This window comes from Rana temporaria, chromosome 7 (assembly GCF_905171775.1).
Source record: "Rana temporaria chromosome 7, aRanTem1.1, whole genome shotgun sequence".
In the NCBI taxonomy this organism is placed as follows: Eukaryota; Metazoa; Chordata; class Amphibia; order Anura; family Ranidae; genus Rana; species Rana temporaria.
The window spans coordinates 112,740,704-112,757,709 of NC_053495.1; the positions used below are offsets into that span (position 1 = coordinate 112,740,704).

Consider the following 17,006-nt stretch of genomic DNA (forward strand, 5'->3'; position numbering starts at 1 on the left):
GGTTTCCTAGCAGATATTCTACCATGAAGGCCTGATTCACACAGTCTCCTCTTAACAGTTCTAGAGATGTGTCTGCTGCAAAAGGTGGCTACTTTGAAGAACCTACAATATGAAATATATTTTCAGTTGTTTCACACTTTTTTGTTATGTATAATTCCACATGTGTTAATTTATAGTTTTGATGCCTTCAGTGTGAATCTACAATTTTCATAGTCATGAAAATAAAGAAAACTCTTTGAATGAGAAGGTGTGTCCAAACTTTTGGTCTGTACTGTGTGTGTGTGTGTGTGTGTGTGTGTGTGTGTGTGTGTGTGTGTGTGTATGTATGTGTGTGTGTGTGTGTGTGTGTGTGTGTGTGTGTGTGTGTGTGTGTGTATATATATATATATATATATATAAGGCAATTTACCCCAGGCACTGCATATGTCCTAAAATTTAGCAAGTAGGGGGGGTAAGATTAAGAGGTATAAATTGGGAGACATCTGGGGACACCTGTACACCCAGATAACGGAAAGAAGAAACCTTTATCATCGATGCGCATTTGGGTAGGGGAGCTGTCAGCGGTTCTAATGGCATTAGTACTGACTTATTCCAGTTAATGGAGAAGCCGGACAGTGCACCAAAGGCCTTAATAAGATTCATAACTGTAACCAAAGAGCCCTGCGTGTCGCCTAGGTACAGCAGGGTATCATCAGCGTATAATATTACATTCCTTCCCGTGCCACGCCGGAACCCCATGATCTCACTATCCCCCCCCCTTATTCGCTCTGCGAGTGGTGCCAGGGCAAACAGCAGGGGGGAAAGTGGGCACCCCTGTCTGGTGCCCCTGAACAGTGGAAATGGCTCCGACAGCTCCCCATTAACCCTAATTCTGGCCGAGGGTTGAGCATATAGTAATTTGACCCAGCTAATAAAATTTGCACCTAGACCCATATGCTCTAATATCTTCCACAGGTAAGGCCACTCAACACTGTCAAAGGCCTTCGCTGCATCCAGTGAGAAAATTGCCTGGTTCCCAGGGTTGTCCACAGGGAGCTGTATATTCAATAAAAGTTGCCTAATGTTTTGGGCCGTGGATCTGGTGGGTATGAATCCAGACTGGTCTTTGTGGACCAGTTTTTGGATTACTTGTGACAGCCTCGTTGCCAACACCTTTGCCAATAGCTTGACATTGGTCGTAAGCAAAGAGATGGGTCTATAGGAGTCTGGTGATATAGCCTCCTTACCGGGTTTCAAAAGAACTATTGTGAACTTCATTCTTAGAATCAGGGAGTGTGCCTTTTTTTTTTTAGACCTTCACAAGCATGGGCAATAATGTGTCTGCATATCTTTTTTACACCTTGGACGGGAGGCCATCAGCCCCTGGAGACTTATTATTTTGGGTTTGTTCTAGTCCTGTAGCCAATTCATCCTCTGTTAGTGGGGCATCAAGCATGGCTGCGTCCGAGGCAGACAACTGAGGCAGCTCACATTCCGCTAGAAATCCTGTTATGTCCCTTTCTTCTGCAGGGTGTACCTTGGAGGTATATAAGTCGGCATAAAATGACCTGAAAATTTGTGTCACTGCCAAAGTTTGTGTTTGAGCAACCCCTTGAGTATTGCACAAGGCCGAGACCATTAAGGTGGATCTCTGCGCCCATGCAAGCAAGGCTAACATGTGATTAGTAGATTCTCCCTCTTCAAAATGGGTCTGCTGTAGGAAAAAATCTTTTGTTTTCTGCTAGCTGCAATACCAGTTGACTAGACATGGTCTGCGCCCCTAAGCCACTGTATCTAATATTTAGGGACTCATTAAAGACAGGAATAGTACCACTGGATTGGCGCAGGGCCAATGTGGTGCCCATATTTAAAAAGGGAACAAAGTCTTTACCAAGTAACTATAGACCTTTTAGTTTAACTTCTATAGTTGGGAAGATACTGGAATGTTTAATAAAAGACCACATGGATGAGTTCTTGCTGGAAAAAAACTATTTAAGCAGCAGACAACATGGATTCATGAAAGACAGAAGTTGTCAGACAAACCTGATTTCCTTTTATGAAGAGGTAAGTAAAACCCTGGACAGAGGCGTGGCTGTGGACGTGATATATTTGGATTTTGCAAAAGCGTTCGATACAGTTCCACACACACGGCTCATGTGTAAGGTAAGGTCTACAGGATTGGATATATCAGTTTGTAAATGGATAGAAAACTGGCTGAAAGACAGAATTCAGAGAGTCGTGGTTAATGATTCTTACTCTGAATGGTCCAAGGTTATCAGTGGTGTACCCCAAGGTTCAGTGCTGGGACCCTTACTTTTTTTTTTTTTTTCCACTTCAGACTCTACCTCATAGAGTGCATATTTTATGCTCATGTTCTGCGTTCCAGCCCATTGCATCTCTGATTTGGTTTCGCATCATTAGTGTCGCTTTTCTGTATGTGGGTTTTTTTTTTGTTTTTTTTTTTCCCCTTTCTTTTTTTTTTTTTTTTTTTTTTTTATATGCTATTTGTAACATACACCTATATGAGTATACTATATATGCGGATATGTTACTCTATCTGCTTGGAGCGTAACAGAAAGAGGGAGACATCCAAAATATATCCTTCCAAATTTTTTTTCTCATTTGGAATGTTTGCGAAAGACAACCATTTATTTTTATTTTAGCCATAGGGGACTGATAGAGGGTATCCACCCAGTTCATCATCCCCTGGCCAAACCCCATGTCCTTTAGGGTAGAAAGCATAAGTCCCCAGTCTACCCTGTCAAACGCTTTCTCTGCGTCTATCGACAGGAGTAGACCTGGGGATCCCATTGCCCTCAATCTCCGGATTATCAAAAGTGTTCTTACTCCGTTGTCTCTCCCCTCTCGCCCCTGAACAAAAAACGTCTGATCTGGGTGTACCAATTTAGTCATTACCTGCTTAACTCTCCCGGCCAATACCCTTGCGAATAGTTTTATGTCAGTATTAAGCAAGGATATCGGTCGGTAGCCCGAGCAGCTCCCGCTGTCCTTACCTTCTTTTGGGATGACAGTGATGGTTGCCTCGGAGGCCTCCTTACTTAGTTTGTATTTTTTCCCTAGGCCATTAAAATACTGGCATATCCTTGGTAGTAGTATCTCCTTACATTTTTTGTAATACATTACTGTAAAGCCATCTGGGCCTGGGCTTTTGCCTGAGGCTGAACTTGCTAATGCTAGTTTGATTTCGTTTTCCGTGATTGGTCTATCTATCTCCTCAGCCTCTAGTTGACTAATTTTTGAAAGTCTTACCTCTTTTAAAAAAGTTGCGATCTTATTTTCTTTCTCTCCTTTCTGCCAGTTCTTTTGTTTTACTGAGTATAGTTTTTCGTAGTATAATCTGAATGTTTCGGCGATATCTTTTGTTGTATGTAATACCTCCCCTTTTTCGTTTTTAATTTTGTCGATATAATTCCTTGATTTTTTTTTTTTCACCATCCGTGCCAGATGTTTGCTTGTTTTATTTCCCCACCTGTATCTCTCCCTTGCTATTAAGTTGAGTTCCTTTCTTGTTTCTTGATCTATGAGATCTTTAAGTTCGTTTCGTTTATTGACTAGGGCCAAGTATAGATCTTGTTGCTTTCCATCTTTCTTATGCTTTTGCTCTAAGTTGAAAATCTCGTCTATTAGTTTTACTTTTTTACTAATCGCTTCCTTTTTCTCCTTGCTCCTTCCGAGATCAAAACCCCTCTAATCACTGCCTTGTGGGCGTCCCATAGGGTTGCTGCCGAGATTTCCTCTGTCTCATTTATCTTAAAATATTCTTCTAGTTCTTTTTTAACCCTAGTTATACTTTTCTCCTCGATCAGTAGTTCTTCATTTGATCTCCAGTTTTGGTAGGGCCTTTGATTGCATCCGATGTTTATCGATATACTAATGGGCGCATGGTCAGAGATCGTCATGGGTTCTATTCTCGTCTCGACCACGTCCTCCAGTATTCTATGGTCAACCAAGATGTGGTCGATTTGAGAATAGCTGCCATGTACCTGGGAAAAAAAAGTGTAGTCTCGCTGGTTTGGGTTAAAGATCCTCCATGTGTCTACTAACTGACTTCTATGTAAACTTTCTTTAACTTTTCTTAATTGTGTACCCTGCGTTTCTGATGTTTGATGTGACTTATCAACTTTCGGATCCATGCCGAAATTTAGGTCTCCTCCTATTATCTTTCCCCTACTACAATCTTTTAATTTCCCCAATATTCCCAAAAAGTATTTCATCGGGGAAGTGTTAGGCGCATACACGCTTGCAAGGGTATACTCTTCCTCCTCCAACTTCCCTCTCAGGAAGAGGAATCTCCCTTCCGGATCTGTTAGTCTATCTGTTAGTACAAATCTAATCCCTTTAGCTAACCCGATTGCTACTCCTCTGGCCCTCTTGGAGATGGTGTCCCCATAAAACCAGGTAGGGAAGTCAGGTGAGTATATTCTTGTATTTGATCCTAATGTAAGATGGGTTTCTTGTAGGAAAGCGATATCTGTCCTATAGTATTTTAATTCCTTTAACATCTTGTGTCTCTTAGAAGGGCTATTTAGACCCTTTACATTATATGAGAGGCATTTAATTACTGGCATCTTCGTGATTTATAATATTTCCTTCCATCATCCCTAAGGCTGGGTCTACAATTTTCCTTTCTATTAGTTACGCTCTCTTCTGGTTGTCTGGGTGAGACGGGGTATCGACCTTCCCTCCCCCCTCTCCCCCCCTCTAACCCTTCCCCCCCCCTTCTCCCCTCCTCCCACTTCCCCAATTGGCCTATAAAAGGCCCCTGAACCAACTACCATGTCTTGTCTTGATTTTCCTCCCCCTCCCCTATCTTTTGGATAGAGGGGGTGGAGGGTCGGTTACACTTATCTCCCCCCTATCCCCCGGGAGCCCTCTCGGGTCCCGAAGGCAGAAAGGGGGAGAATAAAAAAAAAAAAAAAAAAAGGAACAAAGCCAGACCAAGGGAACCATCCGGAAAAAACGGAAAGGGCCTGAAAAAATATGTTGTACCGAAAGACCGACCAGGCTGGAAAGAAAGGGAGAGAGTGGGGGGGGTCTCTAAATAGCCCCCTCTCTCACTCCACTCCTCCCCTCAACTCCAGCCTGGGAGATCGGGCACCCGAATGTCCAGTTTCCTGCAAAACTCGTTTAAATCCTCGGGGAATCTCAGTGTTGCAGATCTTCCCTCTCTTGTCCCAATTAAACAGGCGGGGAACCCCCAGGTGTATTTGATATTCAAATCTATCATCTGTTTCAGGAGTGGTTTTAACAGCCATCTTCTTGCCAAAGTTTCAGGGGCCACGTCAGTGAAGATCTGAAGATTCACCCCTTCAAAAACTAATGGGGGATGTCCCCTCAGCTTCTTCCAGATTTCTTCCCTGTCTTCATAATATCGGAACCTTATTATAACATCTCTGATTCGCTCTGGGGACGTTCTTTTCGGGTTTCCAACTCGGTGTACCCTTTCGATCATAATTGGGTTATCTGCCGGTCTTCCCAATAGTAAATTAAATATCGTCTGTGATATTATCCTGAGGTCCTCTCCTTTCTTCTCTGGTAATAACCTTATCCTCAGATTTTGTCTCCGGTTTCTGTTCTCCTGGTCTTCCAATTTGTAGAGCGTGTGCCTCTGTTGTAGCTGCATCTGTGCGATCTGGTCTTTTAATAAGTTTAAATCTTGCTCTTGTTTCTCTACTTGTTCCTCTGCTGATTCAAGTCTGGAGAGCATATGGCCGAGGTCGGTCCGCAGATTCTGAATTTCGCCCATTATCGTGTTATCCATTTTTTGCAGCATCTCTGCCATTTCTCCCCTTGAGAGGGGCCGAGCGTCTGACCTTTGTTCCTCCATCTCGCTGTTCTCCAGTCCTCCCACTGAGGACCCTTCGTCTCTTAATTCCAGGGATGTTTCTCTTGAAATTTCGCTCTGGGGCTTCTTATTCTCAGTCTTTTTCGCTTTGTTTACTTGTTGTTGTTGTTTTGTTACCCCCTGGGCTCCAAGAGCTCGTGGGCTTTCTCCTCTAGTCATGAACGGTCTTATTGAACTTGTTGCTATTATATTACTTGGGGTGGTGGGGGGTCCACCCTTTGTGGATCTGCTTGTCATTCTGCTCATGTCAATTATTTTCCTTCTGATTCTCTTCCCCAGCTTGACCTTTTGGTTTCCCGCAGGAAAACAGCGGTCTTAATGTAAATGGAGGTAGCCCGTATGGAATACTGGGTACAATCCCCCTGGAAGTTTTGTAGTGTAGTTTTTTCCTTTTTTTCCCCCTTTCAATGTATTATCCCCTTTTAGGCAGGGTATCTAATGATCTTATAGTCCTAAGCAGGGTTTCCAAGCAATTTTCCAGATTTATTTCCCCTTTTATTGTTTCCTTTATATTTGGACTTCATCTTAATCCTTGATCTCCCCCTTTCTCATAGGGCCAATCCTCTGTTTCATATGATTAAATAGTGGTTTTAGAATGTCCCCCGGTCTAATTCCTAGGGGGAATGGTAGACACCTCAGCTAGGAGGGTAAGTTTTGCACGTGTTCCCCTGTTCGACATTCACTATAGGGGTTTTAACAAGAGAGATAGGAAGAGATTTTAAATTTTTCTTCCCTTTACCACCTTTTTTCGGATTGGTTTTTAAAAAAGGAAAAAAAAAAAAAAAGGAAAAATATGGACTCCCGGGAGGGGGGGGGGGTCTCGCCCCAAGGGGGGGGGCTCCTAGGTCTCTCTGGAAGAGGGATATTTATGAAAGTCCTTCAGTCCGCAGCAACCTGAGGTGTGCTAAAAGATGTCTCCCACTTTAAAATGATATGGTATGATATATGATATATGATATAGGGCAATAGGGACAAAATATGTTGATAAAAAGTTTGCAGGTTTGCCTGTTCTACCCTTTTTCAGCTATGGTTTTGTCTGTCTTTATGTTTAGGGCAGGCGTCTGTTACCAGTTATAATTCCCAGTTCCCTCCATAGTTTAAATCCTCCTATTAACAAATGGGGGATTTCTCTCTCCCCCCCTCCAACTTTACAGGTTGAATATCCCCAGTGTAATTAACGACCGTGTCTTATCCCTATTTAGGCACAACTTCTCATACAAGGAGAGAAAAAATAGGGGAACATGCAACATGTAAAACACCATTGATTTTCCCCGCAACAAGCCCGGAATGTCTCTCCTTAGGCATAAAAATCTCCAGAGATCAAATGCTTACAGCCCCTTCAAATCTCCAAATCTCCAATTCTTCCTAAAACATATTTGGTCACAGTTCAAGGATCAGAGAATATACCTCATGTCTCTTGGGTCCGTTAGGGGAGGTGCTGGCGTTTTTACCGGAGCTCAGCTTAATACTGCTGGCTCACCATACTCACGTCCTGGGTCTGGTGTGCAGCTTAGCTGGGGGGGGTGTAATCAGCGGGTGCCGTCCTCCCTGAGCATCCGCTGTCCTTCTCGGTCTGCAGCTCTGTCTCCTAGTGCAGCGGCGGGCTACGGTACAGCTCGGGGTGGCAGCCCACAGTTCCCTGCTCTCAGTGCGGCGGGATTACACGTTCCCGACAGCTCCCCGGAGTCCCGACCGGACCGCTGTGTAGCATCAACGAGTGCCCGGGGGGACGTCGCCACCTCTCCTGCTTCAATCCGTCCTTCCTCCCGACTCTCCCATAGCTCTTCCTCCTCACCCGAGAGCGTGATGCGTCCTCACGTCCTTACGTGCGCGCGCACGTCATCATGAGCTGAGTGGTACAGGACCATGCCTCTGGGGACCCTTACTTTTCAATATATTTATAAATGATATTGGGTCTGAGATCAAAAGTAACATTTCTGTCTTTGCAGATGACACCAAGCTATGCAGTGGAATAACGTCCTTGCAGGATGTCTCCAATTTACAAGCCGACCTCAATGCTGTGTCCAATTGGGCGACTAAGTGGCAGATGAGGTTTAATGTAGATAAATGTAAAGTTATGCACTTGGGGGCTAAGAATATGAATGCATCATACATACTAGGGGGAGTACAACTGGGGGGATCTGTAGTGGAGAAGGATCTGGGGGGTTTAGTTGATCATAAGCTCAATAATGGCATGCAATGCCAAGCTGCGGTTTCCAAAGCGAGCAAAGTCCTTTCTTGTATTAAGAGAGGTATGGACTCCAGAGACAGAGATATAATTTTGCCCCTGTACAAATCATTAGTAAGACCTCATCTGGAATATGCAGTTCAGTTTTGGGCACCAGTTCTCAAAAAGGACATCGGAGAACTGGAGAAAGTGCAGAGAAGGGCAACCAAACTGATAAGAGGCATGGAGGAGCTCAGCTATGAGGAAAGATTAGAGGAACTGAATTTATTCACTCTTGAGAAGAGGAGAATAAGGGGGGATATGATCAACATGTACAAATATATAAGAGGTCCATACAGTGAACTTGGTGTTGAGTTATTCACTTTACGGTCAACACTGAGGACAAGGGGGCACTCTTTACGTCTAGAGGAAAAGAGATTTCACCTCCAAATACGGAAAGGTTTTTTCACAGTAAGAGCTGTGAAAATGTGGAACAGACTCCCTCCAGAGGTGGTTCTGGCCAGCTCAGTAGATTGCTTTAAGAAAGGCCTGGATTCTTTCCTAAATGTACAGAATATAACTGAGTACTAAGATTTGTAGGTAAAGTTGATCCAGGGTAAATCCGATTGCCTCTCGGGGGATCAGGAAGGAATTTTTTCCCCTGCTGTAGCAAATTGGATCATGCTCTGCTGGGGTTTTTTGCCTTCCTCTGGATCAACTGTGGGTATGGAGTTGGGTGTATTGGATTTTACTGTGTTTTTTATTTTGTTTTTTTATTTTTTGTGGTTGAACTGGATGGACTTGTGTCTTTTTTCAACGTGACTAACTATGTGACTATGTAACCAAGCTCTTTTCGTGGATTAGCTATATAGGCAGCCTCGGATTCCCTGAGTGTCCTACAGACCTCCCCCTCCCAAGCTTTCATATTTTGTTTTTATTCTATTGATCGTGGTAATAAATTGACCTCGTCAGAAAATTAATAGAGATTTATAAAAAAATAAATTGACCTCACAAAAATGCCTTTGGCAGTATACCAGACAACTCGTAACTGGGCCGAGTCTAGATTGACCTGCAGTAATGATTTTAAGTGCTCTCTGATCGGGTCGGGATTCGGGAATAGAGAGAACCGGAACGGATTAAGTTTCCAGCTTTTGGTTTTGGCAATAGTAGGCAGCAAAATCGTAACCCATAGGGAGGAGTGATCCGATACATGTCTGTCCCTGTACCCAGAGTCAACAATCCTCATTCTTGTGCTGGACGTTGCTGTCTGGCAACTTTTAAGTGCTCTGTCTTCTCGATCCAACCATTGTGCAGCCGCTGTGGGACAATCGAAGAAGTGTTCCTCTCTTATGGCAGTTACTCGGAGATGAGCAGGGTATGGCATTGTGTATTGTAAGTTAAGCTCCCTGAGCCTTTTCTTAACATCTATGAATGTAGCTCGTCTTTTTTGCAATTCAGCTCTGAGAAATCGGGGAACAGTGATATTTTGGAGTTATCGATCGCCATTTTTCCGGACATGGCCCTGACCTTGGAGAGAATCTCATCCCTGTCTTTATAATTGAGGAGCATCGACAGAAAGGGTCTGGGATGGTTACATGGTGGTAGAGGGCGGGAGGGCACCCTGTGAGCCCTTTCAACAGCAAAGAGTAGTGAAAAGGCCACTTTACCGAATGTGGCAGTAAGCCATTGGTCTATGAAGTCCACAGGGTTTTTACCCTCGGCTCGCTCAGGTATGCCTGGGGTGTGAATATTATTGTGCCTCCTTGAGATTTGAATTAAAGTTCACATCATATGACTTTAATTATGTATGCACTCTCTAATTCTTCAATGAGCGCTTTAAAGTGTTTGTTAACCCATATAACACAAACCATGCCAGACCCTCTTTTGGACCCTTGCATTCCACACTGCATTAGTCTTTTATAAAAAAAAAACAAGAGGTGTAAATACTGATTTAAAACCATATTCAGGCCGGTCACATGACTCGCGGTTGCTGTATACATCCAAATATATGGCTTCTGCAAGAGACGCAAAAATCTCCCTCTGACGTCAGCCAGGGAGGTCACATGACCTCTCAGCCTCTCCTGCAGTAGCCCTGGAGACCGGCCGAGAGTCACGTGACCGGCCTGAAGATCGCTCTAAATTGGTATTTACAACGCTTGTTTTTATAAAAGCCTAATGCAATGTGCTATGCCAGGCTATGATAGAGCGGCTGGCAGGGACCATTTGGAAATTTTTATTTTACTAATAGCGGCGGAGGGTGGCGACGGAGACACACAGAGCTGACAGGCAGAGAGAAGGGGTGAGAGTACTGGTAAGTAGTATTACTCTTCTTTATAAGGCTACTTTTGCTTTATTTTATAGTGACCGGATTACTTTAGTGGCCAGAAAATTATATAAAAAATTGGTAAATTTACTTCCAATATTTTCTTTGATAATATGCAGATATCCCGTGTGTTAGGATATTTGCTTGATGAGGGTAAAGTACATTCTAAATGTATTAAATAGATTATACTAAGAGCCTATCATAGAACTTTAATTTTTAATGTGTTCTTTTGCAGATTTCCTTAAGTCTTCTTTGCATTGTGATGGTAGTAGCCACAGAACTATGGACCCATGTCGGCTGGTTTACGCAGATAAGGAGACTGTTCGCTCTGTGTTTTTTGGTTAGCATTGCCTGGAACTGGATGTTTTTGTACAGGGTAAGTTTTTAAAGGCAATTGGCAAAAATCACATACACCTCACGGATTAGGAAGCGGTCTATGTTGATTTGGAAAACTGCACTAGAAGTGCTAGAATAAAAGGAAAAGCTGCAAAACCAAGTTGCAGCTTGTTCAATTGGGAGCTGTGATTAACATGTAAACAATTGGTACAGAAAAACCATGGAAAGAAAAATAAATCACGCTGACCCCCTAACTGTGTGGTAAATAATAATTTGAAAAATGAAATCACCAAAATTATAAATATACCAAAAGCAGGCTAGTGATGAACTAGTATATGACTAGTAACATAAATAATAAAAAACTGATATATAACCAGTGACATAAATACATCAATTACCGTATTTACAACTGTCTCATGACAATTAATTAAATTGTTTATATAGTTGTGACCAATGGATATAAAAGTCCCTAAATAATACAGTCCATGAGTGCTTAATATTCGTGAACGACAAATGAACACCAGTGCTCGGTGCAAAAAAGTCCATAGGCTGATAAATGAATGTGTCCAAAAATGTGACGAATCCTCCACCAATCAGCAGAAATTAGCTTGCCATGATCCCTTATGACAGAGGAACACTGCAGGCATGTAATCAAGATTCTCACTCAAGGAAGCAGCTCAAACAAATCCAATCTTTAAGCAGTAACTCTCATCCAATAGTAGACATGGATCATCAACAGATATACCCCGATAATTTAAAATTGTATCTCCCTCATACGTAACTTCTAAAAAATGAATCACATCCAGTCAGACTTATACATCTGTTCAGGCTGGTTCAACACGGCAGTACCGTTACTGCCCACGAGGTGTCGCTTTACCTTTAGGGTAAATACTGTCCCTTATGTATATTGGGTTTACTCACATAATGGTTTATGTAATGGGAAAAACACGCATCAGTGGTTTTTAACAACAAAATTAGAATATCTGCAGGTGGTTGGTAATTCGCACCATTGTCTTTAAAGACAGGGCAGATGGAGAAAATTTTGTGCCAAACTCTGGCGATATGCCACTTAATTGTTTTCAGTATGGACCTATTATGCAGTCTGTTCAGTCGGGCGCCATGTTGGAGCCGGCTCTGCATACTACGGCGCATGTCTGTGAGGTGGTTGTGACCCGGAGCGAGGCTTGGTTTTGCTTATGTCTTGTATAAATAGAGGTGACGCAGTGCGCCGCCCGTGCCCCTGGACGAAGTTATTACGAAACGGACGTATCGCAGAGCGGCGTACTGACGTCAACTCGAGCTCCATATGATTCCCCAGTAGAGGGCGTGTGTCTGTGTTTTGTGTACTGGCCGACACACCAGACTTTAAGGCCTATTTTTCCTGCAACATTGTAAGTTCATTACCAACCTTCTTAATAAATGTTTTATACATTTAATGCACTATGTGGAGCTATCATTGTCTTTTACATATCGGGTATATCTGTTGATGATCCATGTCTACTATTGGATGACAGTTACTGCTTAAATATCGGATTTGTTTGAGCTGCTTTCTGGAGTGAGAATCTTGATTACATGCATTCAGTGATCCTCTGTCATAAGGGATCATGGCAAGCTGGTTAGAAGTAATTTCTGCTGATTGGTGGAGGGTTCATCACATTTTTGGACACGTTAATTTATCAGCCTATGGACTTTTTTGCACTGAGCACTGGTGTTCATCATTTGTCATTCACTAATATTAAAGCGGAGTTCCACCCAAAAGTGGAACTTCCGCTTAATTCACTCCTCGCCCCCTTACATGCCACATTTGGCATGTAATTTTTTTGGGGGGGGGAGTGGGGGCTTCAGGAGGAGTGGGCCTTCCTGTCCAACTTCCTCTTTCTGCCGAGGGGCTGCTAAGGCGAATAGTCTAATCGCCTTTTTGCAGCCCCTCCCTGTAGGCGATCGCCTGGGACACATGCAGTGGCGTCTCCAGCTTTCATATTTAGGGGGGGCACATGGGGGGACAGGGACAAAAGTAGGGGGGCAACTATAAAATGCAATTATTTTTATATATATATATATATATATATATATATATATAATATCCTGGGGCCCTTTATTACGATTCCACTATGGGCCCTTTCACATGTTCTGCAGTGAGCTCCCTTCTTACTATACTGGGGCCCCCCAGGGTGGCAGAAAACAAGAGATATATGTCACCAGCACACCAAGAAAATATAAGGGTCCAAAGCAGTGGGAGAACTATCAGGGTTTCAAAGGTTGTCTTGCCACCGGGCCCTGGTGTTCTGCCACAGTGGGGATCCCCAGCTGTCCTGTCCCTGCTATTTACAGAGCTGGTCTGGCGTCTGTCTCCTTGGCAGCGGCGGCAGTCTATTAGAACCTAGAGCTGGTGACATTATGGGTGCATGCAGGGGAAGGCTGGCACTATTGGTTATAGAGAGCCGAGCCCCCAGCTGGTCACCTAGCAGCAGTAATGCTGTATAACCTTCTCTGTTGACATGCTGATCGGCATGTGATGCTCCCAGTCAGATCTAATAAACACAGTATTTATTAGCATCAAGAGTACAACCACATAAATATAATCAACCATATGATCAGCAGCCATGTGGGCTCTATGCCTGTAAAGTGTGGGCTTTGATCAATAAAATCACTGATATTTATGACTAGGATTTGACTAAGAGCATCACCTGGATTGCATCCCAATCAGCATGTCAGAGAAGGGTCCACTGCTGCTAAGCAACCTACAGGGAGCTCAACAGTCTACAACCAATAGAGATGGGCTCGGGTGTGTTTGAAATCCCACATGCCCGATCACGCCAGGAAGCCGACACTCCACAGTGCTAATCAATGTATGGGCTGCCTAAGAGCTAAGACCAGCCATAGACAGTTTTAAATCTCAGCTGGTTCAGCAGAAACTGGCTGAGATTTGAACCATTAATGAGCAGATTCTCTTATGATTATCACTAGTGGTTGCTGTATAGTCACTAGTGATAATCACTGTTTGTCGGGAGAATATAATTGCTGGGCAGGAGGGATATTCCCGTCACCACTGTCTGTTGATGGGGGAATCATGGAAGTTTCTTTCCTGCAATCTGTGGATGCAGGAAAGAAATTTGCACCATATATTATCTGCCTAACTGAAAGTGAAAGTAAATTGTGAATGTTTTGAAAGAACAGGAGAGGGGGAGGGAGACAGATCGGGGGGGACAGAAGGGATGGAGATAATGAAGTTCAGTGATTACAGTGTACTGCAGTCTGCAGTGCACACACTTAAACACGGCCCAGGCTAGAATATCTGGTTGTGTGAGCGCTCGCATTATGCAGTGTCGGCGAGCACAGGGAGGGGGAGGAATCCCCCGCAGAGCTGACTGGGGACGCTCTCCCTCTCGGGGAGCAAAATACAAAAATGCCAATGGGGGGGCACATGGTGGGGCACAGCATGATGTTGGGGGGGTCAGGGCCCCCTCTGGCCCCCCCCTAGGGACGCCTCTGGACACATGACAGGTCCCAGGCGATCGCCTGTCCAATTGGATGGTGCAGCGCCACTCGCGCATGCGCAGTGACGCTCGCGCATGCGCAGTGGGAGCCCGGCCGTGAAGCCGAAAGCTGTCACGGCCGGGTGCCCACACTTGGAATGAAGACCCCGGCCAGAGAGGGGGGGAGAGAAGCGGAGCCCCGGCCGGCGCGCCGCTGGAACGTGGAGCAGGTGAGTGTATGTTTATTAAAAGCCAGCAGCTACACTTTTTGTAGCTGCTGACTTTTTATAAACATAAAAAATGACTGGAACACCCCTTTTAAGCACTTATGGACTGTATTATTTAGGGACTTTTATATCCATTAGTCATAACTATATAATCAATTTAATTGTCATGAGACAGTTGTAATTACGGTAATTGATGTATTTATGTCACTGGTTATATATCAGTTTATTATTATTTATGTTACTAGTCATATACTAGTTCATCACTAGCTTGCTTTTGGTATATTTATAATTTTGGTGATTTAATTTTTCAAATTATTATTTACCACACGGTTAGGGGGATTTATTTTTCTTTCCAGTCTATGTTGATAGTTCACATAATCTAGGGGTTTCAGCTCCCTTTGATATCCACTGGGAAATGGACTGGAATCTGTAGAAAATAGAAGAAAGGAGAGTGCACAGCCGCCTTGTGTAATAACATTTAATAGGGAACATTAGGATCTCATTCCAGGGAGGGGTTTGGGTTCCCCATATAGTGCGGCTTGGTAGAGGAGGGGTGTGACCTGAAGGAGGCCGCGCACCTCCGAAGCATGTTTTCCTAGCAACTCTCCTGGTAGACGGTTTGCTTGTCACTTCCTTGTGATTGACATCACGCGCAGTGCCGGCTGGTCCAGGTGCAGGAGCCGCTCCCAGAGCTGTTCAGTGGGACCTTGAAGCTGGGACTCTCTGACCCTCATCCCTTGCTTGTTTCCCACACTATCGGGTGATATCTCAAGGGACAGGTCGTGAGAAGAGGCCTAATTGTGTGCATCATGTGAACACCAAGTCTTCCGCTGTGAGTGCAACCTTATTAGTTTTTATGTTCCCTATTAAAGCAGTTCTCCACCCTATAGTGGAACTTCCGCTCATCGGAACCCTCCCCCCTCCAGTGTCACATTTGACACCTTTCAGGGGGGAGGGGGGTGCAGATACCTGTCAGACAGGTATTTGCACCCACTTCTGGGAGTCTTCTCTGCAGGGACTCTGCGGGTAGTACGTCACTTCCCGCCCCCGCCCGTTGTGTTGTGGGAAACACTCGGCTTCCAGAACACAACGGGAACCAGTGAGGACGGCGATGCGTGATTCGCGCATGTGCCATAGGGAATCGGGCAGTGAAGCCGGATGGCGGTGGGGGCAGCAGAGTGACTAGCGATCGCTCGTCTTCCGCTGCAGACATTGCTGGACTCCAGGACAGGTAAGTGCCCTAATATTAAAAGTCAGCAGCTGCAGTATTTGTAGCTGCTGGCTTTTAATATTTTTTTTCAGGTGGAGATCTGCTTTAAATGTTATTACACTAGGGCAGCTGTGTGCTCTCCTTTCTTCTTCTATTTTCTAAAGTTTTTAAAGGCGACCCTTAGAACGGTGAAAATTGGGAGTGAGATGGGCATAATATGTATACGAGAGGTGTAGAGGTCATGATGGTAGGTAGTATGTGCAGGAGATGAGTGCAGAGGGTATAGTTGTGGGCAGTCTGTACAGGAGAAGAATGTGGAGAGTATGACAGTGGGCACTATGTGCAGGAGAGGCAAGGGGAAAGTGTGACGGGGCAGTATGTGCAAGACACGAGTGTGTAGGGTGTGATAGTGGGCAATATGTGGAAAAAAATAAGAACTCCTGCGCTGCTTACACTAGTCCAAAATAACAAACTCCCGCTGCATCTGTCAGAGGAGGAAAGGAGAAAGTCGGCTGGTCGTGTGATCGCGATCTCGGCTCTGAAATTAGGTATTTGCAGCATTTATTTTTAAAAATCATACACAGAGTGGGACACTACAATAGGAGGCAGTGCTGATGGTGCATACAGGTTAGAGTGGCTTAACAACCATTTTAAATGCGCAATCTTAGAATCCATAGGTAAACTAATATGAGCAATATAATTTAATCAAATCAATTGGAGAGGTCCAGTGCGGAAATTGCTTCGGACATCTCCAAAGCATTTGTATCGGCATACCCACATTGCTCATACACCTGGGACAATTAAGAGATGGTGCACACCCTCACAGGCTCTCGTCACACCTCAAAAGGACCCTGGCACTATTAGAGGTCAAAAAAGCAGAATAAAGATCCCCAATGAGATCCTCCTTTGTCAGTGTTGCAGATGCACCCATCGTTACCACTGTAGATGGGACTCAACTTCAAGGGAACAGTGCCAGATTGCACCTGCAGGGTGTGACGGAGCTGCAAATATTGACAAAGTGATTGTTTTAGGTAACTGAAATTGTTCTAAAAGAGACTGAAAGGGAAGTAAAATATCATTATTGATTAACTGATAAATAAAGAGAATGTCGGCATGTTTTCAGATCTCGAATCCCACCAGTTTAGAGAATTTGGAAATTTTTCCAAATCGGGGCATACTGAGTACATCCAGAATATTCAGTGATTGTTTGGATACTCAGCCAAAGCTTGTGAATAAGCACAAGCATAGGGAATTGCCACCAGTTGTGAAAGTGCCCATTATACGGCCGCGTTGTGGAAGATGGGCAATAAGCTATCTCTGAATCGGGTTCCCTAAATTTAGGGAACCCCACTCCTCTAAGTGTTGAAGTTGGGCAGTAACATAGTTTGACATTAGGGACTGCCATACCATATCCATCCTTCA

General features: G+C 44.1%; 1 protein-coding gene across 2 annotated transcripts in view; it reads left to right on the forward strand.

Moving 5' to 3' along the window:
- The window catches only part of CLCC1 (chloride channel CLIC like 1), a 118,080-nt gene that overhangs the window by 53,890 nt on the left and 47,184 nt on the right, over positions 1-17,006 (forward strand). For both annotated transcript variants that reach the window (XM_040359833.1, XM_040359834.1), the window contains one exon: positions 10,571-10,711. In XM_040359833.1, coding sequence (XP_040215767.1) covers positions 10,571-10,711 — 141 coding nt within the window. The remainder of the gene's footprint in view (positions 1-10,570; positions 10,712-17,006) is intronic.